At 35.9% G+C, this 25,305-nt stretch overlaps 1 protein-coding gene across 1 annotated transcript; it reads right to left on the reverse strand.

Annotated features, from left to right (window-relative positions):
* Positions 1-5,438: 5,438 nt before the first annotated feature.
* LOC131956926 (uncharacterized) lies at positions 5,439-19,657 on the reverse strand. Its single transcript, XM_059321561.1, has 3 exons — positions 19,382-19,657; positions 7,010-7,157; positions 5,439-5,528 (listed from the first exon to the last, which is right to left on the reverse strand). Exons 1-3 carry the CDS (start codon positions 19,527-19,529, stop codon positions 5,501-5,503), a joined length of 324 nt encoding a protein of 107 aa, XP_059177544.1. The 5' UTR covers positions 19,530-19,657; the 3' UTR covers positions 5,439-5,500.
* Positions 19,658-25,305: the final 5,648 nt, after the last annotated feature.

Consider the following 25,305-nt stretch of genomic DNA (forward strand, 5'->3'; position numbering starts at 1 on the left):
TACAACAGCGTCGTATGCTTTTTTTCTCTTTGTTATTTTTTTTTCTTTTTTTTTTTGGCGGTTTTTTTTTTATGTTGCTGTTGTTGAAGTATCTGGTAGAACAGAAGAGCTTATCACTACTGTCTTGGGTGTCTCATGTTCAGTTACTAGAGTAGAACCTGTAGGACCTATCCTTGGCCTCCCAGTATTGGTTCAAGTTAGCGAAGATGAAGTCAGATTTTTAGTTGAGGTCATTGAAAACAGATGGACTCTACTTCAGCTGCTCACGTAGGGACGCAATCGTTAATTTGATAGTGCTAAAGATCAAAAGGAGTTTTAAGCACTGAAGCTATCAGATGATGATAATCAAATATTTAAACACAATCGAACACACACACTACATCCCTCCACTTCATCCTGTACTCGGTACTTGCCTCACTCACTAATTAGCTCACTCACACCCTCACTCATTAGCTCACACACTCATTCATTCACTCACTCGCTCACTCATTCGCTCACTCATCCAATACACACAGACCAATACCACCCCACCCCAAGTTAAAAATTCACTCACTCAACTAGCCCCCCCCCCCTCCACATCCACTCTTTCACTCACCCACTCACACAACCAAACACAGCCACTCACAACTTAATTTAACACACGTCCCAACCAAAGCCAACCCTATACCAGTACTCACCAACATGTATCAGAGTAAATCCCATGTTCATGGTTTACAACTCCACTGTCCTAGTTAACACCTTCTTGTTTTAAAATAGCACATGCCGAGTAATTAACAGTTTAATTTACTTAGTCTTTAATGAAATACATTGTATTATAACGTCGTGGTCAAAGGATAGAGCGCTTGACCGCAACACGAATGACTCGAGTTCGGATCCGAGGTTTGATACTATGGGACATCCCTGAATCCACCCATATAGGTACATTCCTTAACGTGAGTCATCAAGAAGTAAAGGCGGCTGGGCATAGCGCTGACTACAATACTCCTTCATATCATGACATATATGAAACATGAGGAATCCACTTCACCTGCCATATGGACTAAATTTCTAAAGGGTATTTTACTTTTACTTAAAATATAACATCTCATTTGAATCTCTCATGGTCACAGTTATGCAACCCCCCCCCCTACCCCTACCCCGACATTGTCAAAATACCCACATCAAAAATACGTTCGTTGTTTTACACGGCTAAGTCACTACACCTCCCACACACTTCCTCTCACACAAACATGTCTCCCTTTACATACTAAACATTACACCCTCACACTAACCACCACACACAACGACCCATCACAAAATCCGTCCCCTCCACTTCTCACCCCCCCCCCCCTCCACAACTTAGTGTTTATCACATGACTTCAATGTAATCAAAAAACCTCATCAAACTCTCCCACTAACCCATCAATTAATTATGCATGACCCAAGTAATTAACCCCATCCCCAATCTACATATTTTCTTCTATCCTAACCCACCCAGATGAACAACAGAACGACCTCAGCGCTAGTCTAGTTATAAATCTAACCAACAGTTATAAACCTCCCTGGGAGATAGATCTCATCTCAAGATATAAATCTGGTCTGGTTCAATGTTCAATGGATCGCTTGTTTACCAAGGTCGTTTATCTACACTTCATCAGGTGCGGGTGGGATTTGATCCCGTGACTCTTTTTTCAAGAGTATTTGGATTCGTTTGTTTAGAGTTTAGATCATTATCGTCTTGGGGAAGTTTATTTGTTGGGGGGAAATAAAGATAAGAAAATAATGAATTCGAATAACACACATACACACATACACATATATACACACTGAAGGAAGCATGTACACATACACACACTTACTGAAGCTAACACACGGATTTTCGTTTAGGCAGAAAAAAACAAATTGCCGAATACACACACACACACACCACATCCACACAACCACACACACACCACACACACAGCCGCATACACACACACAAAATCCACACAAGTACACACAAAACCGCACATAAACACACCACATCCACTCAATCACACAACAATACGAAACTCGTTGGTTAAGTATCAAATGATCATTCTATTTACTTTTAAGTGATAATGTTGGCCTTACGTTTATTTAACGGATTAACTGTTAAAACAATTCCTGATAATGTGTTATTAATGAGTTCATTTACGACTATCTATTGTAAAGAAGTTAATTCCGTATACTTACTCGACGTTGTCTCTGTAATTGATCATTTGGTCAGTCAGAACTGGGTTCAGATCCTAGTTGGAATGATTGTTTTTGTGTGTGTGTGTGTCTGTGTGTGTGTCTGTGTTTGTGTCTGTGTGTGTCTGTGTGTGTGTCTGTGTGTGTGTCTGTGTGTGTGTCTGTGTGTGTCTGTGTGTGTCTGTGTGTATCTCTGTGTGTGTGTGTATGTGTGTGTGCGCGTGTGTGTGATTATTTCCGACAAACGAAAACATCTTGTTTATTCATTGATCAAGAGTCCTCAGAAAGCCGATGGAAAAATCACTTGTTATTTCTAAACCTTAGGTCACGGTTTTTAACCTGGGCTCAAGATAATAGGCTGTCTTAGTTTGAATCGCCCCTCCCCTCCACACCCTCACACCCCCCCCCCCCCGTACCCAAACCGGGTACCATAGGCAAGGGATGTAACAATATGATAGAAAACTAATTTATTGTTGATGGTTACTATCAAAGGTTAGAGAATTCCACAATTCATCATTATTGTAGCGGTCAGTTTGTCACAACAAACATACTGTTCATTCGTAGATCAAGAATCGAGAGTTTGCTGAAGGGTAGATCAGACCCCCCCCCCTCCCTCCCCGCCCCCAGGGGCACCTGAAAAGACCTTTACGAGTCAGTTAGACCCATATGAGAAAAGGACAAACAAATTTCAATATTCTGTAGTGCACATTAAAAAGGGACAAATTCATGAGCAATCACCCTGGAAACTTAAAACCACAAAAAAAAAAATTAACCCTCGTGGAAGATATTAACCCCACCGGAGACATCTAACCCCAATGGGGAAAAACTAACCCCACGGGGTACATTAACCAACTGAAAAATTTAACATCACTGACAGAATGTAACTGCACTGAAAAAATATAACCTCACTAAATAAAAACGTAACCGGGGTCACCTTTCACACTTACTCTCTCGCTTACGTCCCTTGATCAATACAAACAACGACACGATTGTGTTCCAAGCTCAATTTTAAACTTCCCAACAGGTGATTTGAATAACCTGTAATTTACATCAGGAGTCAGCGCCCCCTGTGACGCGTGCGTCATGTAAGCGACGCACCGGCTGGCAGGGAAATTACAGGAGGAGATTGAACGAGCAACGCCTTGATCTTAATAGGCACAAGGATTTTGAAATCTGGCACTAGCAGAAGATTTACTTCTAGTTCAGGGTGCTGATAAGTTAAGTCGATTACAAGAATTTTTATGAGTCTCGTTCACAATGAGAAAAAACAAGTTCATTTTTTTTTCATTGTGGAGGTAGATGGTCAATTTGACCTTATCATCGAAAAGCCAAATCTTTTTCTCGTGTATAGCAGATGAAGTAGAGTTCCCCTTAATTTTTTTATCACGACCTTTGCCCCATGCACTCACCACCCTTATGGTAACCAGGAGCAGTGGCGTCGCTAGGTCGGGTGTCACCCGGTGGGGCACTTCGTGGTTTCACACCCCCCCCCCCCCCCACCCCCAAGAAACAAACTATATATATATATATATATATATATATATATATATATATATATATATATATATATATATGTGTGTGTGTGTGTGTGTGTGTGTATTATGTATGTATGTGCATAAACTTTAATCACTGCAGAATTGATAGCAACGATGTTTATCTATAGTCTGTTGATAATACATCTGGATGTAGAATTGTTTTCTTTTTATAGTTAGTAGATTTTTACTAAAAATACTTTTTGGCTTTAATTAATCATCAATGGAACTGTCAAAAAGCATTTTCTTCTGTACATTTTGCGATTTTTTTTCCCTTGTTGTCAACCCCCTTAAATTGTGTCGATGTGATTTGCTTGAAAATTATAACACAAAAATGTGATGATAAATAAAAACTGGAAACATATTTTACTGTAAAACTAGTTTTATTTGCAATCAATTAATTAGTTGTATATATCGATTTTTCAAATTGCGAAAATAATGAAATACCGGATCTAATTAGTATAACATCTAAAACATAAAATTAATTTTGTTATCAAATCACTGGCAAATTATTATTTATGATTAATTAGTAAGACTTATTGATTATTCAAACTGTAAGCATAATGAAACACCAGATTCAATTAGTATTTGACCATCTAAAACGTAGAAGGTAATATTTTTTTTTAAATGACTGATAAATTATTTTTATTGATAAATTAATTAGACATATCGATTATCTAAGTTGTGAATATATTGAAATGCCAAATCTAATGACTATGGCAACATCTAAAACATAAAGGTAATTTTTTATAAAATCACAGATAAATATCCTTACTGCAAAATGTGCAGAGTATCAAATAGTAAATTTCAACTTCAATAGAACAAAATGTATTTAGCTTTTACAACAATAAAAATCTGGGACCTGTCAATTCCACCACAAAATCATTTTGAGAACTCATTTTACGAAGGCTATGAAAGACAGCAAAAAAAAACTATGTTAATAAGTCTAAACGCTTTACGATTTAAAGTTAATTTCGTTAACAGGGAAACGACTGTTTAATTTTTACTATTTTAAAATACGTTATCATGTTAATGCATTTTGGAATTTTCTTGAAATGTTACGTTTTTGATGAGCATCATTCTTTTCCCCCACATTTGAGCGTTATGATAACGGTTTAAATACCCACTACTGTAAATCGACTACACAAAAATTGTACCATGGAGAGGTCCAATCATTGACCCCCCCCCCCCTCCCACACACCCACCTTTTTAAATGGTAGTTTCTAGATGCACCCTCGGCGTATACAAGTTAACCTGTTACATTATTACCTTTTTAAAAAGATATACTTAAGACACCCATAACCATAATACACTTATTTTTATATAACTGCATAACTATTTTCAAGAGGTCAATTTAAAAAAAAAATGTACTTACTATCAATTGTACTAGGTATTTGGAATCTGACGTGGATCATTAGTTGAAAAATTTGTAACAATTTTTTTTAGTAAAAATTATATCTTGAACTTAAGCCTTTCTTTTATTTCACATTCTAATAGCCATATGAATAAGTTTTGCTGAAAAACATTAATATAACTCCCGTTAAAAACTTCGTAATATTTCTTTTGGAAACGCTATGTGAAAACTAGTTTTTGGACAATTTATTATTTCCCTTGTCCCTGCTTCTCTCCCCTATTTTTGTTTTACCCTTCCTTCAAAATATATATTAAAAAAACTGTTACATAAATGAGATCTAAGGACAAAAAAACTATTTCGGGATGTGCCCCTTTGCATCCAGTCATCCATCATCCATGCTTCATCCAGTGGATCAGCTGACCCGTCATCCACGGCGCCGTTTCCTTGGACACCTGTGGACAGAAAGAGCCAGTTGAGCTGCGGACTGGCTAATTAGGCGATAGATTCGGACAATAGATTGGCTAACTCTAGGGTGTAGGAGTTCTTTCTCCGCAGAGATACAATTTATTTAAGGGGTTGTCCAGAAATCACTTCATGCTCCTAAAGAGGAGAGAGAGAGAGAGAGAGAGAGAGAGGGGGGGGGGGGTTACGTACTTTTATGTGTAACAATTGGGGAAGTGGGGTCAGAATGTGTAACAAAACAATTTGACCTCATAAAAATTAATGTTTAAAATTAAATATAAACTATTATTTCTCGTTTTTTTTTAAAAATATTTTGATTTGTAAATATATATCTATATATATCTATATATATCTATATCTATCTATCTATCTATATATATATATATATATATATATATATATATATATATATATATATATATATATATATATATATATATAAGTATATACAGCGTCGATCCGGATCAGTAATATTTTAGAAAAAAATCGCTGTTTTAAAAAATTAATTTAAAATTTAGAGTCGGGTTGTAGACTTGAGTGTGGCGGCGTTAGGGGAGAATGGGTGTGGCGTTTTGTGACGATGTGTGACGATTGGGTGGGGGAGGTAAAAACTGTTTTAAAAAGCGTGAGGATGACCTTTAAGCAAACAAAAAATTAGAAAAGAAACGATTTGGAAAACAATGTAACTTCAATACATCTTTATTTTAACTGCTCTGTAGGATACTGTGGCAAAAATATAGATTGTAGTTACATTGGTAAACGTTAGATTAAGAATACATTTTTAAAATTAAGTTCCGAATTTTAAGATTTAAATCATGATGTAATCGAAATTGGGAACATTGTTTGAATAATTTTGTAGGAGTAATTTTATATTTTTTAAACACTCGCTCTTGTAATATGTTCATCCTTGTTTTAAGATTGTCTCTCCTCCCCCCCCCCCCCCCCTTCATCGATTAGGCCGGGCCCTTCCTAACATGTCGTAACGATTTGTAATTGTTTTTTTATACACGTGTTTTTTTTTTTTTTATTGAAAATATTAACTGAGCTGAGTCTAAATGAAGAATACTGACACTTTCTTTTACATACTCTTCTTTCAAAAAATGCAAAATAAATAATATTTTTACGTTTTTAAAATTTGACTTTTTAAATTACAAAAGTGTGACGTTATACTTTATGAATTTTTAAACCCCCCACCCATTTTACGTAAGTCATACTGTGAGAATTAATCTCCACTATCAAAGGAATGGACGACCCCTTAAATTCCTCTACAATACAATAAAGTAGTTCCCCTGCTGTATCATACGATTCATGTGGCATAGAGTTCATCTGATTCATGACCAGGGAATATGAACATATAATGTGGTCAGCATTGTGCCCAACCGCCTTTACTTTCCCCAACATAAGTCAGGTACCCATCAGAGCTGAGTGAACTCAGCGACGTCTTACAGACCTCCATCGAAACGGTACTCACTCGCAGCAAGCCAGGCCAATCCCGTCCTCACAGACACACTCGTAGCAGATGCCGTCCTTGGTGCCCTCGATGAACTCACCCTTGTCCATAAACTGACTGGGGTGAGCCATCTGTGTGTGGCAGAACTCGTGCACGCGACCGTCTGGGGCTGCGGACGAAATGGTGGGGAGAGGTAATTAGCATAATTGTTTAATTGGGTGTTTGTGTGTCGGAATTTTAAAAAGTAGGGAAGTGGTTTAAGTGAAACATAGCTAATTCTGGGGAAAATATGCAAGGGGAATAGGGCTTGTAAGTAGGTCAACAAATTCTCGTTCTCGTATTCGCCAGGTAGTATGCCTATTTTCAAACCAAATGAGAATTTTTTTTTTTATTAAATCGCTAAAAATTAAAAAGAAATAGCAAAATTTCTTTCCGTTATTGTTAAGTTATTCTGATTTAAAATACTTAAAAATAAAAAGTAATGATAGACTACAAGATGCAGGCTAGTTTAATAAAAAGATTTAGCCTACGCCAAATTGAGATTTTTATTTTTTAAAGCCTACAGTTTTGTTATTATTTATACGAGTTCATAAAACATTGTCATGCAATACTATTGATATAATATTAATAGCCTAGGTCTACCGGCACTTAATTTAATTATATTATTAGTAAAAAAAATTAATAATTAAGGCATTGTGGGTACTCTAGGTATTTTAAAATCTTAAAGAAAAAAAAATCGCAGCCATGTTTTTGTTATCAATGGGAATCAATTTAGTTTGAAAAATTTATATCTCTTCCCGGCTAACAAGATTTCCAATTTTAAGCGAGAGAGAACGAGACTTACTAGTTCTATTCCCAAGAGAAATTGGTAAGGTTGGTCAGATAATGGTGGAAAAGATTTGGTTTAGTGTGTAAGTCTAGTGTAGTGTCGCTGTTGTGTCGTCAATACCTTATAACCATGATATGTAAGAAAATATGTTTTAGTGTGTAAGACTAGTCTAATGGTGGTAGTTATATATTCAGTATATCCGGGCAAAATATTTGGAAAAAATATGCTTTACAAAGTGGTAGAAATAAAACTAAGAAGTTATGCCAAACAAAAGTGGTGAAGGAATTATTAGATAAAAACATAGTCGAAAAAAAAAATCAAAATGCAGGCCTCAATTGAGATGGTTTGATGACGTAGAAACAGAATTAAGCCAACTTGATGCCCAGATTTTTGAAAAAGAACAGTAAATAAGTCTGAGTGGAAGAAGGTGGCGTAGAAGGCCAAGACTCACACTGGACTGTAGAGACCTTATGGTTGATGTTTGCAGCGGACATTAGGAATACATACAGAGTTTCTTCCAGTCATCTCTTCGGGGGGGGGGGGGGTACTAACCCCCCCCCCCCTTCCCTAACCCTAACCATTCCCCGAAGGAAATGGAATTTATACAGGAAATATATATACTTATATCAGTGTGTCGTCGTCGTCCCCCCCCCCCCCTCGGAAAAATTAGTTCGCCCCCTCTCCCGAAAATATCAAGTACCCTCCCCCCCCCTTTTCCCCGAAGGAAATGGAATGTATACAGGAAATATATATATACTTATATCAGTGTGCCATTGTCGTCGTCCCCCCCCCCCGGAAAATTTAGTCCGCCCCCCTCCCGAAAATATCAAGTGCCCCCCCCCCGGAGAAAAAGGTCTGAAAGAAAAAATGAGTACAACCTAATGGAAGAAAATGTTTGTTTATGTGAGTATGACAATACGAATGGCGCAAGTTTTTATGTCAACATATGAGGGCGTACGAAGGTTGTATGTATACTTTTCTGCATTCTTTAATACAGAATAATTTTAGGTTTAACATTGGGACACTTGAATATATGTTATACGGTCACCATTAACAACTCAATTAAAATCACCTTAGGAAAATAAACTTTCATTTGAAGCTAAGCCTTCAATTACTAAGAAAATTTAAAACCATCTCTATCACGTCCCCTTTATAAAAAAAAAATGTTCACATTTCAAAAGAGCTTTCGATAATATTCAAAGTACTCTCATTTCAAAGCAAGTCAACAACACATTAAAAGTATATTAGGTGTGGATACGTAATTTAAGATTCCCAAAAAAAGTTTGATACTGCAAATATATATTTGATGCTTTTACTAATGAAAACATTTCCAAAGTAATTGAAATTGTATCCTTCTAAACGAACATACACTGCATCAAAAAAAAAAATCCATAATACTTGACACTAGACCTAAATAAAAAAAAATGTGTACGGATTAAATAGCTAAAGTGTTTTGCCTAATAGTTTGATTTAGGCTGATATTGAATGGCTAGCGGAAACGCGTTATGGAATTAAGCTAATCTTTAATCCATCCTAAGTTGTGAATTGTATCAGGCGATGACAGTTGGTTTAAGTATGTTAGTGCTCCAAAGCCAGGGACCTCACATTATGTAATGGGGGACTGGGGTGTGGGGGGAGGGGGTGATTGTAGCGATGGAAGGGTCCTGACTCATAGTATGTATTTTAAATAGTGTAAAACCTACGTTAGTAATGGAGGACTGTAAGATGGGGGGGGGGGGGGGGAGGGGTGAGAATGTAGCGCTGGGTTCGGAGAGTGAGCGCGGAAAGTGTGGAGACTTATTATACGTATTTTAAACGCTGTAAAAAAAACAAGTTTACGTTATTCTTATGGTTATGGGGATTAGATTTCATTCCGTATTTTTAAAAAAGGGAATGGGGAGTGGGGGGGGGGTGTCTGGCTGTTGCAACAGTTTATGGAGAGAGAAGCGAGGATTAGTTCATATAGAGTGTTCTTATTATAGAAACATTGGGGAGGGGGGGGGGGAGCGTCGCGAGAAAGGAGGGGGGGGGGGTGAAAAGGAAAGGAAAAAGGATGTACAAGGACATTAGGTTCAGCTATCGCCACTGCATATACAACCGACATTGGATTAGTTAGTATAATTCAAAGTATAACCATAGATTTGTCATGATAAATCGCACAAACACACAAATTCATACAATAAGCAAACATATTACAAAACGAAAATAAACTTCATAACCTAATTGGAAAATTATGTAAAAAAAAAAACAACAACAACATATTCTCACAAAGGGTTTATAAATGAGACAGAGTTGACAACCTTAGGTAGACGGTGCTAATGCATTAACATAGTACAACACACAACTACAAATTGTGCAACAAATAAATGACCAGCCTTAGCATCACAACGTAATTATAATAACAATCCAGTCATTAAATCTCAATCCAAATCACCCAGTGATTGTTGCAACATGGGAACCACCCTTATCACGTGATCTCCTAATCAACCACGCAAATTAATTATTCAAGCCGTCGTTATTTTAAGATAATGAATTCGTTTTACGTTTTTTACGTTGTTTACGGTACGTCTGTAAAGCTTGTTTTACTGTCTTCTCTACATCAATATTTACACTCGTTTAGTCGCGGGGTTAAAGTGAAATTTAATGATCCGATGGGCCAACAATACTTTTGTTTGTTTTCGTTTGGTATGGGTGTATTGTTTAGTATTAACTGTAGCGTTACGTAGCTAGGAGTTTCTCGTATAAAGCTGAATTCATTTAACGAGCCGACCCGCGGCGTATCATACGCCGCTATTTGGTTGTTTTATTTTCTACTTTTCAGTAATTCATAATTTGTGAATTCGACAGTACCAATGCTGCCACTGAATTTATTTGCTTTAAAACACTATCAGTAGCTCGTTAAGGACGATACCCCCCCCCCCCTCCTTTCCCCAAACCCTACCCCCCCCCCCCCCCCGTGAAAGCAGCCTCCTCTTAGTTACCTCCCCTAAGTTTAAAATCGTTTCAAACTAAATTATCTGCCACGAATAGCCGTCAATAAACCCGGCTCTACGAATGTAAACATTTAGCGTGAACCACAGCTCACCAGACAATGTAGGGGTGGGGGTGGTAGGGAGCGCGCTGACAGCTTGTTTTCTAGCGTCTCCAAGAAGAGAATTATATATATAGATAGATTACATTTCTTAACTTATTTATCAAACAGCCTCTCTCTTTCACGCGCACTTGTTCAACCTTCTGCAGTACCTCTCTAATCAGCTCCCCCCTCTCCGTTTTATTTACACCACCTCTCTCGATTTTCCATCCCCAACCCTTTGCTCTGTTAACTATTGAACAATATATGTCCAAAGTTTATATTAAAACGGTCATTGTCTCATTGGCGTAGCGAGGTCGGGTGTCACCCGGTGCGGCACTTAATGGTGTCACCCCCCCCCCCCCAGAGGCGTAGCGACCATTCCCGGGAACAAACTTTCAAATTTTCGATTTGCACCCCCCCCCCCCCTCAAACTTTTGATTAGCACCCACTCCCTCAAGTTTTTCTCTATATATTTTGCTATTTTTTGCCTTGGTGTCACCCCCCTAAATGGTGTCACCCGGTGCGGTCCGCACCCTTGCCCCCCCCCCTCCGTCGCTACGCCTCTGCATTGTCTAATATGTTAAAGCTAGCAGTTCTATCAAAGTATTAGAAATGCAACACCAAAATAGATACGTTTATCTGGCTGCTTTGAACAGTATCTAATTTTAATATATCTTAAACTAACCCATTATCAGAAAAGATAACTATAGCTCAGAAAATATATTAAATTAATCCACAGAACACATAACCATAACTTTTAAAATATCTTAAACTATCCATTATTATAACAGATACCTCTAGCTTTTAATATATCTTAAACGTATCTATAATATTAAGAACAGATAATTCTTAAGTTTAAAATGATTTAAACTAATCCATTACCAGAATATATAAGATTAGCTTTTAAAATATTTAACTAATCCAACATTATTATAGAACACCGAAGAGCTTTTTAAAATAAAAAATTGTTTTAAATTTCGAAAAAAAAAGTCAGGAAGATTGGTTGACAAGATTTTGACCTTTCTTAGCACTTTGAGCGATTACCCTGGGATAGAGAGTGTTGTGCATGTTTTTTTAATGCGCTTTGGTGTCATTTGACGCTTACACTAGGGATAGTGTAAAGTAATTAGTTGGCTCGTCACAAAGTTTTTATGTTAGCATCTAAACTCTTCTGATATTATACACGCGTCTACACATCCACCCACACTTCCACCCACATATCCATCCACACAACCACCCACACATCCAGTGTTTCTTCCAGACTTTTGTCTCTGGGGGGGGGGGGCACTTGAAATTTTCGCGGGGGTGGTAGACTCTTCGGGGGGGGGGGGCGGACACTGTTAAAAGTGTATATGTTCTATAATATAAATTATATAAATGTCATTTCGTTCGTGAGGCGGTCGAAGAGATGTCTGGAAGAAACTCTGCACACATCCACCCACACATAAATCCACACAACCACACACACATTCACCCACACATCCACCCACACAACCACACACATATAAACCCATAAATTAATCCACACAACCACACACACATTCACCAACACATCCACCCACACAACCACACACATATACATCCACAAATTAACCCACACAACCACACACACATTCACCAACACATCCACCCACACAACCACACACATATACATCCACAAATTAACCCACACAACCACACACACATTCACCCACACATCCACCCACACAACCACACACATATACATCCACAAATTAACCCACACAACCACCCACACATCCACCCACACACACATCCACCCACACAACCACACACACATCCACCCACACAACCACCCACACATCCACCCACACACACAACCACCCACACATCCACCCACACACACATCCACCCACACACCCCCCACACAACCACACACACATTCACCCACACATCTTTTGTTTCTGATGGAAATCTTCACGTTGCACTATCTCCTGGACAAGTTTTAAATATGCGTGTGACGTCATACAAAAAACAAATCATAATGCAAGAAACAAAAATTTGCTGAAGTTTTTGAAAAATGACTTTTTGAATGTCTGGCTTTGAAAGAAAGTGCTGAATCAGATATCTGTTTTCCTACCCAAAAAAATATAAATAAAATAGAGAAACGACATTTAATCACAGATCATTTTTCGCACACACAAAAAATGAAATAAAATAACAAGCGAAAAATAAAAACAAAGATCAGTTATATTCTTACCAAAAAAACGAAGCAAAAAATAAACGGAAACGCAGGAGTGAAAATTCGGACACTTCTACTTGACCGATACGATTCACAGTTGGCACGTGGGTCAAGACATGAAGACAATGCAATCTGAAACTAAATTTGACTTAATTGGATGCCTAATTAATTTTTTATGAATTACTAAAAATTTGGACCGAATTAGTAGGCATGTCTAGCCAACCACACCACACGCGTCATCACCTTCAATAGCTGCGCCATCACGTAATGGCTGCGTTCAAAAACCATTGCGCGCCTACTGAACGTGATGTTCAGTAGGCGCGCAATGGTTTTTAGTCATGTAACTCTATTGTAAATAAAACATGTAAAGTACTGAAAAAAAAATTCATAAAAAACGTTTTAATAACAAGCTTTTATGTAATGATGCACTAAAAAGTAGAAAATAAATTATAGACTACTATTTAAATAACTATAAAGAAAAGCGTGGGTGTCTTCCTTAACATTATTAAAGGTATCCAATAGATACTAAAGTGACCCACGCTTTTCTTTATAGTTATTTAAATAGTAGTGTATAATTTATTTTCTACTTTTTAGTGCATCATTACATAAAAGCTTGTTATTAAAACGTTTTTTATGAATTTTTTTTTTACAAGCTTTTATTTAACTCACTTCCTCTGTCGTCAGTCTGTCTAGATAGAAACGCAGGAGTGAAAATTCGGAAACTTCTACTTGACCGACACGATTCACAGTTGGCACGTGGGTCAAGACATGAAGACAATGCAATCTGAAACTAAATTTGACTTAATTGGATGCCTAATTAATTTTTTATTAATTAATTAAAATTTGGACCGAATTAGTAGGCATGTCTATCCAACCACACCACACGCGTCATCACCTTCAATAGCTGCGCCATCACGTAATGGCTGCGTTCAAAAACCATTGCGCGCCTACTGAACGTGATGTTCAGTAGGCGCGCAATGGTTTTTAGTCATGTAACTCTATTGTAAAAAATCATGTAAAATACTGAAAAAATAAATTCATAAAAAACGTTTTAATAACAAGCTTTTATGTAACAATGCACTAAAAAGTAGAAAATAAATTATAGACTACTATTTAAATAACTATAAAGAAAAGCGTGGGTGTCTTCCTTAACATTAGTAAAGGTATCCAATAGATACTAAAGTGACCCACGCTTTTCTTTATAGTTATTTAAATAGTAGTGTATAATTTATTTTCTACTTTTTAGTGCATTGTTACATAAAAGCTTGTTATTAAAACGTTTTTTATGAATTTTTTTTTGTAAATCTTTAACCATCCCATGTGCATCAATCTTCAATCATTCAATTTAGCTCAATGGGGCTGGCGGGATAGGTTATGATTGCTGACTCTGAAAGTCCCGAATTCGGACCCCGGGCTGATGAGGCTCGTTAGCTGGGGACCGCAACTAAAAGAAAGAGAACTCCGAAATGAAAACTACGGCTGTCTGGAGAGTTGCCCCTGAAAAGCAGAATGACTTCAGAGCCAGCGTGTCAGATAGCTAATAATATGTTGACATGTAATGATGAATTGTAATGTTGGAAAAACTTTCCAATATTACAATTAAGAACGAAGAAGAAGAACAATTCAAATCTTCAATCATTCAGTGTATCTTAGTATTCACCACTAAAATAGACAACACATAGATCATTTATTTCTGTATAACAAACTCAGCATTGAGTTCAATCAGCTTTAAATGTTTCCAGACATCAGTTGGAAAAATATGGGACTTTCACGAAGTTACGCTTATCCAAATAATAATGATAGCATCTGAACCCGAAAAAAACAACCGATGTCCATTTTTCAAATGTCGAAGTTTAGGTCTTTGTTTTCGCAAAAGTATTTTTGGTTTTATAAAACATTCCTAACACGTCCCCATTTCCACATGAAGAACCCTCTCCGAAACAAAAAATGAAAATAAATTAACACGATGATTATTCGTCCATTTCAGTCTACAATTAATTTAATTGGGAGTCACAACATGTAATAAAAACAACTCCAATCCAAATACAAGATAATCAAGCAACTGGTAGAATCTAATTACCCTCGAAGATGCACATTAATTAGCAGGTTAATAAACCGTAACTGTTTGTGTACAGAGTTTAACGAACCCTAAATCTCGCTGTGGTATTTTAAAATATGCGCACGTAACAGACGTCGAATGTATATATATATATATATATATATAAATAAATAAATAAATAAATATATATATCTATAATATAACGCTGCTGGTAGTGTGTCAGTCCTTCCTTCCTTCCTTCTGTCATCGCTATAGCTTTTGGAACCATAAAAGTAAACATTCGCACCATGCTGTGCTTTTCAGTGCACCGCAGTGTCTTAATATAAGAATTAGAGTAGGGTTTGTTTATATAGCGGCATAGAGCTATTTTATAATTGCCACGGTTTTTACTCTTTCGCATAACGTCAAGAAAATATTAAATACACGCAAACTGCTAAAACGTATTAAAAAGATTAATGTCAAATATCATTTTCGTTTAGGTTCCCAGAAAAAGTGGATACATTTTAATAACATAATAACAGTAGGGTAGAAAAATCAAATTAATTTAACTCTTTTCTAATTTTGACAAAGGAGGTAATTTAAAAATACATTAAACTCACGCTAATAAAAATGTGAATGCAAATATACGTTCGTCATAGAAGGAATTAGTGTTGCAATAATATAATTAGCAAAATGTGAATGCAAATTATTCGGATGTGTAAGAGGAAATTATTGTTAGAAAATTATAATTAGCATGGATTGATAAAAGGCAATCTTTTATTTATTTTATTCACTGAATGTAGGCCCTACTGTTTATTACTTATAATTTTTAATCAACTATTCAGCAGTATTATAGACGCGTCATCACGTTCATTAGGTGCGCAATGGTTTTAGTTATGAAACTCTATTGTAAATTTTTAAAATTTAAAGTACTGGAAAAAAATGCGTGAATGGATAAAGTGAAATATTGTAGGTAAAACACGGATATTTTAAATACTGCCTATTATTTATACTGTTTTCTAATTATTATTATATCTTTCGGGTTTTATAGGAGAGTCGTAGCGAGGGGGGGGGGGGCATATGTCCCCGGGTGACGACCCTAGGGGGCGCCAAAGTGCGTTGGAAAAAATTTGCGAGGGGGGGTGGAAATCGAAAGTTTTAGGGCGGGTGGGGGGGGGGGGGGGGGAAGGGGTGCAAATCGAAAGTTTGAGGGGGGTGCAAATCACCGGAAAGGGCGCGATTTGGCGCTACGGGCTAGACTGTGAGCAATATGCCTTTATGATTGCATTGAAATTGTGTTTATGTTATGAGTGTTGTGTTTGTTTTTTCGTTTTTTTTTTGCGTTCGTTTGTGTTGTGTTTAGTTTTGTTCTGTTCCCAAGTTGGTACATTTAAAAAAGATTTACCGTGGCGGAGCACGGGATGCAGCTAGTATATATATATATATATATATATATATATATATATATATATATATATATATATATATATATATATATATATATATATATATATATATATACATATATATGTGTGTGTGTGTGTGCTTGTTTGCGTGTGTGCGTGCGTGTGTGTGTTTGTGTGTGTAATATATATATATATATATAGGTAGTGGTGCAAAATTGAAACTTCGTCCATGAATGTTTAAAGTTAGGTTATTGTGAGGGTGGGGATTTTTAAGAAGGCGAAACGAATGAATCCATTAACACAGTTCACGTTTCAAATACAAAGTTCTTTATTAAAATTATAAATCAATTTCCTATCTAACTAGCCTGTTAGATACTATCTACTACTACTACTACTAACTCTACTAACACGCCCTTCCATGACCAATCCTACCACTATCTACATTCTAACTGTTCTCTACATAACTACGTCTGCTCCATTCTACAACCTAACACCTTCTGCCCTCGCTAGCTAATCATGATCTCCGGCCTAACAGTGGCCCACGCTTCAGTGGTCAGCTGACCGTCCCACGTGACCGGTCAGCCCTGTGCGCCCATTGGCCTCTCTAACCAACCAACTAGGCCTATAGTCTGTTTCTGCTAACCTATATCTGCTAAACATGTCTGACGTAATCTAGCGTCATCACAGTTATTTTGAGTTAAAATTTTGATGCGTGTGTTAGGGTTAAATTAAAGACCTAGCTAGTTCCTATTCTTTTAAAATACACAACTAATTCCAGCGGCTTGAAAACTTAAAATTTCAGTAATGCTTTATTTGAAAGAGACTTATCATCAAGAATTATCAACAACTATTTCCTTTCCTGCCGAAGACACGCGGTCAGATGAGGCCTAGTTCATCTTTTTCAATAACCTAACATACATACGGATCATGTGGTCTGAACTATACCCAGCTGCTTTTGTTTCCCTAACGTGAGTCAGGTACCCATCAGAGCTGGGTAGACTCAACAGTTTGTAGTCCGGGATCCAACCTCTAGACTTTCATGTTAGCAGTCGCTAGCTCTACCATCCCACCCAACCGTCGAAACCACACATAGTTTGTTGAAAGGGAGAAACTTCCACATAGTGTGTAATAAAGATGTCTAATAAAGTAAAGTTTTAAAAAGTTAAACTCCCCTACGAGGTAGCCTGCGAAGGAGATTAAGCAATTTATTACCAACAGGGACTTGTTGATGAGATAATGTGTCGTAATAAGTGATGGGTACCAACATAATGGAAGAGAATGGGGGTTTAGTAGGGGGGTGCAATGTCATATAAAAATTGTGTCGTGGTGTTTAGACGTGTGAGAAGTGTGTGTGTGTGTGTGTGTGTGTGTGACAGTGTTTGAGAAAAGTGGTGTGTGTGAATGTGTTTGAGGAAAACGTGTCGGTGTGTGGGTGGGTGTGGGTGTATCTCTCCCTCTCTCTCTCTCTCTCTCTGTGTGACGATGCTTAATTTATGTATTTAATAACACCTCAGTGTGTACGCTGCGTGTCATTATTTTGTAAAATGTAGAAAGTAATAAACCGGGAGTTATCTCACCTAAACTTTCTCGAATATTCTTATAGAAAACTAAAAAGGATGGGAACTCGGGATATAGAAATCATTTTTAATCCATCTTAAATACTTAAACTTTTATAATGGAATAGAATCTCGTAAAAAAAAAGAATTGCACACCAAGTGAACGCCAAATAAATTTTGTGCATAATAGTGCGGGATATTATCAGTACTTTATAAATTCACATGCGTTTTTTTTTTTGAGAAATCGGAAATAACGTAAATTACTACTTCGGGTCAACGGAAATTACTCAAAATTTCATTTATCTATCTGAAACAGTACTCAAGTTATAGGCTTTTGAAAAATTCAAAGTAGAAAAAGTACCACTTCCGGTTATCGGAAATCGCTTAAAAGTTGAAAGGGATCTACGATTTTGATAAAATACTTATATATGAAATTTCATCAACCTAGCTGTAATGGTACTCAACGTGTTTACAGACACACACACACACACACACACACACACACACACACACACACACACACACACACACACACACACACACACACACACACACATATATATATACGGAAAAGATTGCAAAATTATGTTTTTCCGACTTAGGGAGGTGTAAAACGTCGAGATTTGCAAAAATGTCGATTTTTTTTTTTGCACGATTACAAGACTTCCTCTATACTTCGTATATACGAGAAAGTAAAAATGTACACGTAACTAGATGCTACTGTAAGTATACACATGCTACTTACTGCTTGTTACTGACTGCGTGCTAAGTGCTACTGTGTTCGTCCTACTGTCTAGGTGCTACAGGCTACCTGTTGTGCTAGTATTAGATACGTGCTATTTACTGTCTATATACTTTTAACTACGTGCTACTTACTGTCTATATACTACTTACTACATGCTACTTGCTGTCTATATACTACTAACTACGTGCTTCTTACTGTCTATATACTACTAACTACGTGCTATTTACTCTCTATATACTACTAACTACGTGCTACCTACTGTCTATATACTACTAACTACGTGCTACTTACTCTCTATATACTACTAACTACGTGCTACTTACTCTCTATATACTACTTACTACGTGCTACTTACTGTCTATATACCACTAAATACGTCTTACGTACTGTCTATATACTACTAACTATGTACTACTTTCTGGCTACGTCCAATTTACTACGTGCCTTTAACTACGTGCTACTTACTGCCTATATGCTACTTACTACGTGTCACTAACGGCGAACTTCTTCTTACTGTCTATATACCACTAACTACGTACTACTTACCGACTACTGTTCTTATTGGTCCAAACAAGCACTTGTAGTCAATCCTGGCATGTACTAACGGAAATGACGTCAGCATACCCATCACAACGACCAGACTCATCACTTTTAGCCACTTCGATGACGTCACAGCAATGCTCAGCTTTTCCATCGATGACGAAGAAAACACTTCTCCTTCCACGAAATATTAAAATTCCTTTAATCCCTAAAATTAATACACTGAAATTTTTTTAAAGAATTCGTCCAAACAAATAGTAATGGAGAAAAAAAAATTTTTTTCGAATAGTTTTTATAAAATTTAAAGACGATTTTTTGTGACTGTTCCAAATATATTCTAATTTTTTTTTTCTAAATATGAGCTTCCTGGACGAACAGTGACATAAATATTCTGTCTGGAATTTTTTGAATCTTAAAAAATTTCTAGCTTCTATTTTCCACACAGTGTTATATATTATATCTCACTAATTAAACATACACGTGTTTAATGACTCATGTAAAATTAACCGAAATCTAACTACTCAACATTCCACCTCATTAACTTATCCCCTAACCAAGAATCGAACTCCGAATAGTCTAGCGGGCGTAATGGCCTCTCCACAGTTTTATAGGATACTCCGACGACTAAACCCCCCACGCAGTCTCCACTCTTCCACACGCCGGTCACACTTTTTATTTTCCCGGAGTTCTGGAATTTATCTCTAGAAACCCGGCGACATAAAACACGTGGGGAGTTACCCGGTGAACTGGGGAATTGTGGGTAAGTGAATCCAGCCAATCAAATCGTCGCACGCAAGACTTGGATTAGAAAGTGGGGTGGGGGGGGGAGGTGGAGGTGGGGGGGGATCTTCTTGATCTCCATTGTTACCAAGACTTTTGATTCTTGCTTGTATTAAAATACTTTAAACAAGAAACTGCACATTATTTAGTGTACAGGGAAGCTGTGATTGGGGTTACGCGTAGTGTAATAATAAAAACAGGAGATGATAGTATCCTTTTAAATTAAATACAAATACATCCGATTTTGAAAACATCCATTTTTCTTGGTCTTGTCTGTAATCAAAAACTACCTGGTTTTATTATCAGTGTCTATAACGTAGAAAAAATACAGAATGTGCAATAATATATAATTTAAAAAAAATAATATTAATGCTTTTTATTTAAAGACAAAATGATTTATTATTTGTGTCCTCTAAATGTCATTTACATATCTTTTAAAGTACTCTTCTTGCTTATTTATTGAACAAGGCTACCAGATATTCAATAGTATATACATACATACATATATATATATATATATATATATATATATATATATATATATATATATATATATATATATATATATATATATATATATATATATATATATACTAGCCGTCCCGGCCAGGCCCTGCTCTGGCTTCTGTGAAAAACCTTTCTGTTAAAGACCATTACCTGTGTGTTTAGTAATCATCATAAACCCGGCATTGCCCACCCAAACCACAACCAACCAAAACCAAAACAACAAAACGCAAACATAACGCTAACACAATTACAAATACAAACGAAAACAAAAACTTAACAACAAACACAACCACACCCACAAACACCAATACAAACACAAAGAAAAAACAAACAAAAAAGCAAACGAAAACAAAAACCTAACAACAAACCCAACCACAAACACCAATACCAACAAAAAAAAAATCAACGAAAAAAGCAAACGAAAATAAACCAAATCCAAACGCAAAACCAACCAAAAACACAAATACAAACCCAAACAAAAAAAACACAAACAAAAACGAAAAAAGAAAGAACAAAAACGAACCAAATTAAAACGCAACCACTAACGCAAACCCACCTAAACACAAAGAAAACACTAACGCGAACATAAACGCCCGGGGCGGAATCACCTGTTTTAGCTTAATGAACGACTATAGTACCCCAACTTATTCACAGTCTTTTGCACTCACTTAAACGAACGCGCCTTTTTCAATTTAATAAACAATTTTAATACTCCAAGCTTATCCGTAAAATACCTACAACATTTGCACTTGATCAATCCCCGCTAATTATGTAATTATTTTTTTTCCCAACACCAAAACAAAGTAATTAAAAAGTAAATTATTTTCACGGAATGCAATGGTTTTATAAAGGGAAGTAATTGTGTTTTTCCTAATTTATCAAAGGGAAGTAAGTGCTATAGGACTAAATAAAGACATAATTAGAATTTTTGTAAAAGATGATATTTTTTTTAAAACTTGTGTTTAATGAACATGCCGACAATTATTACTATAATTTGAAAAATGAAAATTATTTCCCAACACTTTCAATAGTAATTTTTTAGCTCATAAATTTAGACAAATGCGCACGATAATTTTCTAACACTTAAATTCGTACAATTCCAACGACATACAAATGCAATACATACAGAACTGAGCTTTATATATTAGACTAGCCGTCCCGGCCAGGCCTTGCTCTGGCTTCTGTGAAAAACCTTTCTGTTAAAGACCATTACCTGTGTGTTTAGTAATCATCATAAACCCGGCATTGCCCACCCAAACCACAACCAACCAAAACAACAAAACGCAAACATAACGCTAACACAAATACAAACGAAAACAAAAACCTAACAACAAACCCAACCACAACCACAAACACCAATACAAACACAAAGAAAAAACAAACAAAAAAGCAAACGAAAACAAAAACCTAACAACAAACCCAACCACAAACACCAATACCAACAAAAAAAAAAAACAACGAAAAAGCAAACGAAAACAAACCAAATTCAAACGCAAAACCAACCAAAAACACAAATACAAACCAAAAAAAAAAACACAAACAAAAACGAAAAAAGAAAGAACAAAAACGAACCAAATCAAAACGCAACCACTAACGCAAACCCACCTAAACACAAAGAAAACACTAACGCGAACATAAACGCCCGGGGCGGAATCACCTGTTTTAGCTTAATGAACGACTATAGTACCCCAACTTATTCATAGTCTTTTGCACTCACTTAAACGAACGCGCCTGTTTCAATTTGATGAACAATTTTAATACTCCAAGCTTATCCGTAAAATACCTACAACATTTGCACTTGATCAATCCCCGCTAATTATGTAATTATTTTTTTTTCCCAACACCAAAACAAAGTAATTAAAAAGTAAATTATTTTCGACTAATGCAATGGTTTTATAAAGGGAAGTAATTTTGTTTTCCTAATTTATCAAAGGGAAGTAAGTGCTATAGGACTAAATAAAGACATAATTAGAATGTTTGTAAAAGATGATATTTTTTTTAAACTTGTGTTTAATGAACATGCCGACAATTATTACTGTAATTTGAAAAATGAAAATGATTACCAAACACTTTCAACAGTAATTTTTTAGCTCATAAATTTAGACAAATGCGCACGATAATTTTCTAACACTTAAATTCATACACTTCCAACGACATACAAATGCATTACATACAGAACTGAGCTTTATATATTATATATATATATATATATATATATATATATATATATATATATATATATATATATATATATATATATATATATATATATTGATATATGTGTGTGTGTATGATATTTTTATTTAAAGACAAAATGATTTATTATTTGTGTCCTCTAAATGTCATTTACATATCTTTTAAAGTACTCTTCTTGCTTATTTATTGAACAAGGCTACCAGATATTCAATAGTATATACATATATATATATATATATATATATATATATATATATATATATATATATATATATATATATATTGATATATGTGTGTGTGTATGATATTTTTATTTAAAGACAAAATGATTTATTATTTGTGTCCTCTAAATGTCATTTACATATCTTTTAAAGTACTCTTCTTGCTTATTTATTGAACAAGGCTACCAGATATTCAATAGTATATACATACATATATATATATTGATATATGTGTGTGTGTATGATATTTTTATTTAAAGACAAAATGATTTATTATTTGTGTCCTCTAAATGTCATTTACATATCTTTTAAAGTACTCTTCTTGCTTATTTATTGAACAAGGCTACCAGATATTCAATAGTATATACATATATATATATATATATATATATATATATATATATATATATATATATATATATATATATATATATATATATATATATATATATATATATATATATATATATTATATATATATATATATATATATATATATATATATATATATATATATATATATATATATATTGATATATGTGTGTGTATGATATGTGTGTAGGTCACCACTAGATATTAAGGAGGGACAAAAACCATGGGTCACCACTGGAGATACTGGTAACTAGAGGGTGACACAAGAACTGCATATACAGGTTGGAACTAGATGGTGAGAAAAGAACGGAGAGTCACCATTGGATATTACGGAGTGTCACAAAAATGATACGTCACCACTTGAATAACAAACTCTACTTCTTCAAAACCACAAAAGCCCCAAAACCTTTTCCTTTTTTTTCCCTTTATTTCTGGTTTTCGGAATATCAAATTAAATAAACTAAAAACAAGCTTTTATTAGCTTTATAGGGCGATAAGATTAGCTGTCATAATAAAACTACACTAACTAAACAAACAAATCAGGATTTTCAAATCATTTCCATTTGCCCAATAGACCCAATCGTGTCATTTTTTTTCCTGGCCATTTTCTGGTGTTATGTTTGGCCAAAATTGTTATTTTTTTTCTGGTCGTGTGGTGGAACAGACTACTTCCGGTCACGTGGGAAATGACAGGAACTGGTTACTTGTTGTTTACGAGGGGGATAAAAAAAAACTTTTATCTCGCGTCTTCTATTTCAGGCGTTGTTCAGGGGAAGACAATTGGCTCTGTTGTTCGTCACACATCTAGTGTTTCTTTCAGGCATTCCCCCCCCCCCCCTCGAACAAAAAAGATTTTCTGTAGAATATATATACATACTGTTACCATTGTCCGCCTCACCCCCCATACCCCTCCCAGAAATTTTGGTCCTCCCACTACGAAAGTTTCAAGTGCTCCCCACCCCCCCCAGAGAAAAAAAGTCTGAAAGAAACACTTCACACATCCTTGTGTTATTCTTGAGGGACGAACTCAACAATTGCAATTAAAAAAATAAAAACATTCAAATTAAAAAAAATGTGTGTGACTGTGTGAAGAGACGGGGTGGGGGGGGGGGGGAATAAGAAAATGTGAATACGGATTTATTTTGTTGTTTTTTTACAGGACAAAAATGAGGAAAAACTTGTTGAATATCGCTAGAGTTACTGTTACTTCAATGGTGTATCAATTTTTCTCACCGTGGAGTAAAAAAAAAGGGGGGGGGGGGTTTATTTAATAGTTTTGATGGAGGGGGGAGGGGGAGGACGCACTTATTATATTATGAGGGGTGGGGGTGGTGTTGTGACGGACTCTGGAAAAAGTATATTTTTCTATAAAATTTTTCTTTATTTCGTCCGGGAAGGAAGGTGGTGGGGGGGGGGGGTGACATGCTCTGGGTTAGGGAAAGTAAAGACGGCTGGGCATAGTGCTGACCACACTATACCTGCATAGGCTTTCGTTAATAAAACAGGTGGACTCTACATCACCTACCTTATGCTTGACTTTAACCTTATCTATCGCTTGATCCTACAGCCTGAGATTGGCCCCTTGTCCTTTTAATTGTACCACTTTAATTCATACATACCCGAAGTGTTAAAGACCTACGTGAAGCCAACGATGACGAAGACCAAAAATAAGCCACAAAGGTTAAAGACCTTAGATCTAGTTTTTTTTTTCCGAGTGGGAGTATATTTAGACCTCGACCTGAGAAATAAGCAGCCATGATGGGTTTAATGGACAGGAAGTCGGTCTGTCAGTTTTCATAACGAGGCTGGTTTTGTGTGAGTAGAAAAATAAAATGTAGTTGGTAGAGTGTACAA

The sequence above is a fragment of the Physella acuta genome, unplaced genomic scaffold (genome assembly GCF_028476545.2).
Source record: "Physella acuta isolate Inbredline_101_S28 unplaced genomic scaffold, ASM2847654v3 ptg001186l, whole genome shotgun sequence".
NCBI classification, from domain to species: domain Eukaryota; kingdom Metazoa; phylum Mollusca; class Gastropoda; family Physidae; genus Physella; species Physella acuta.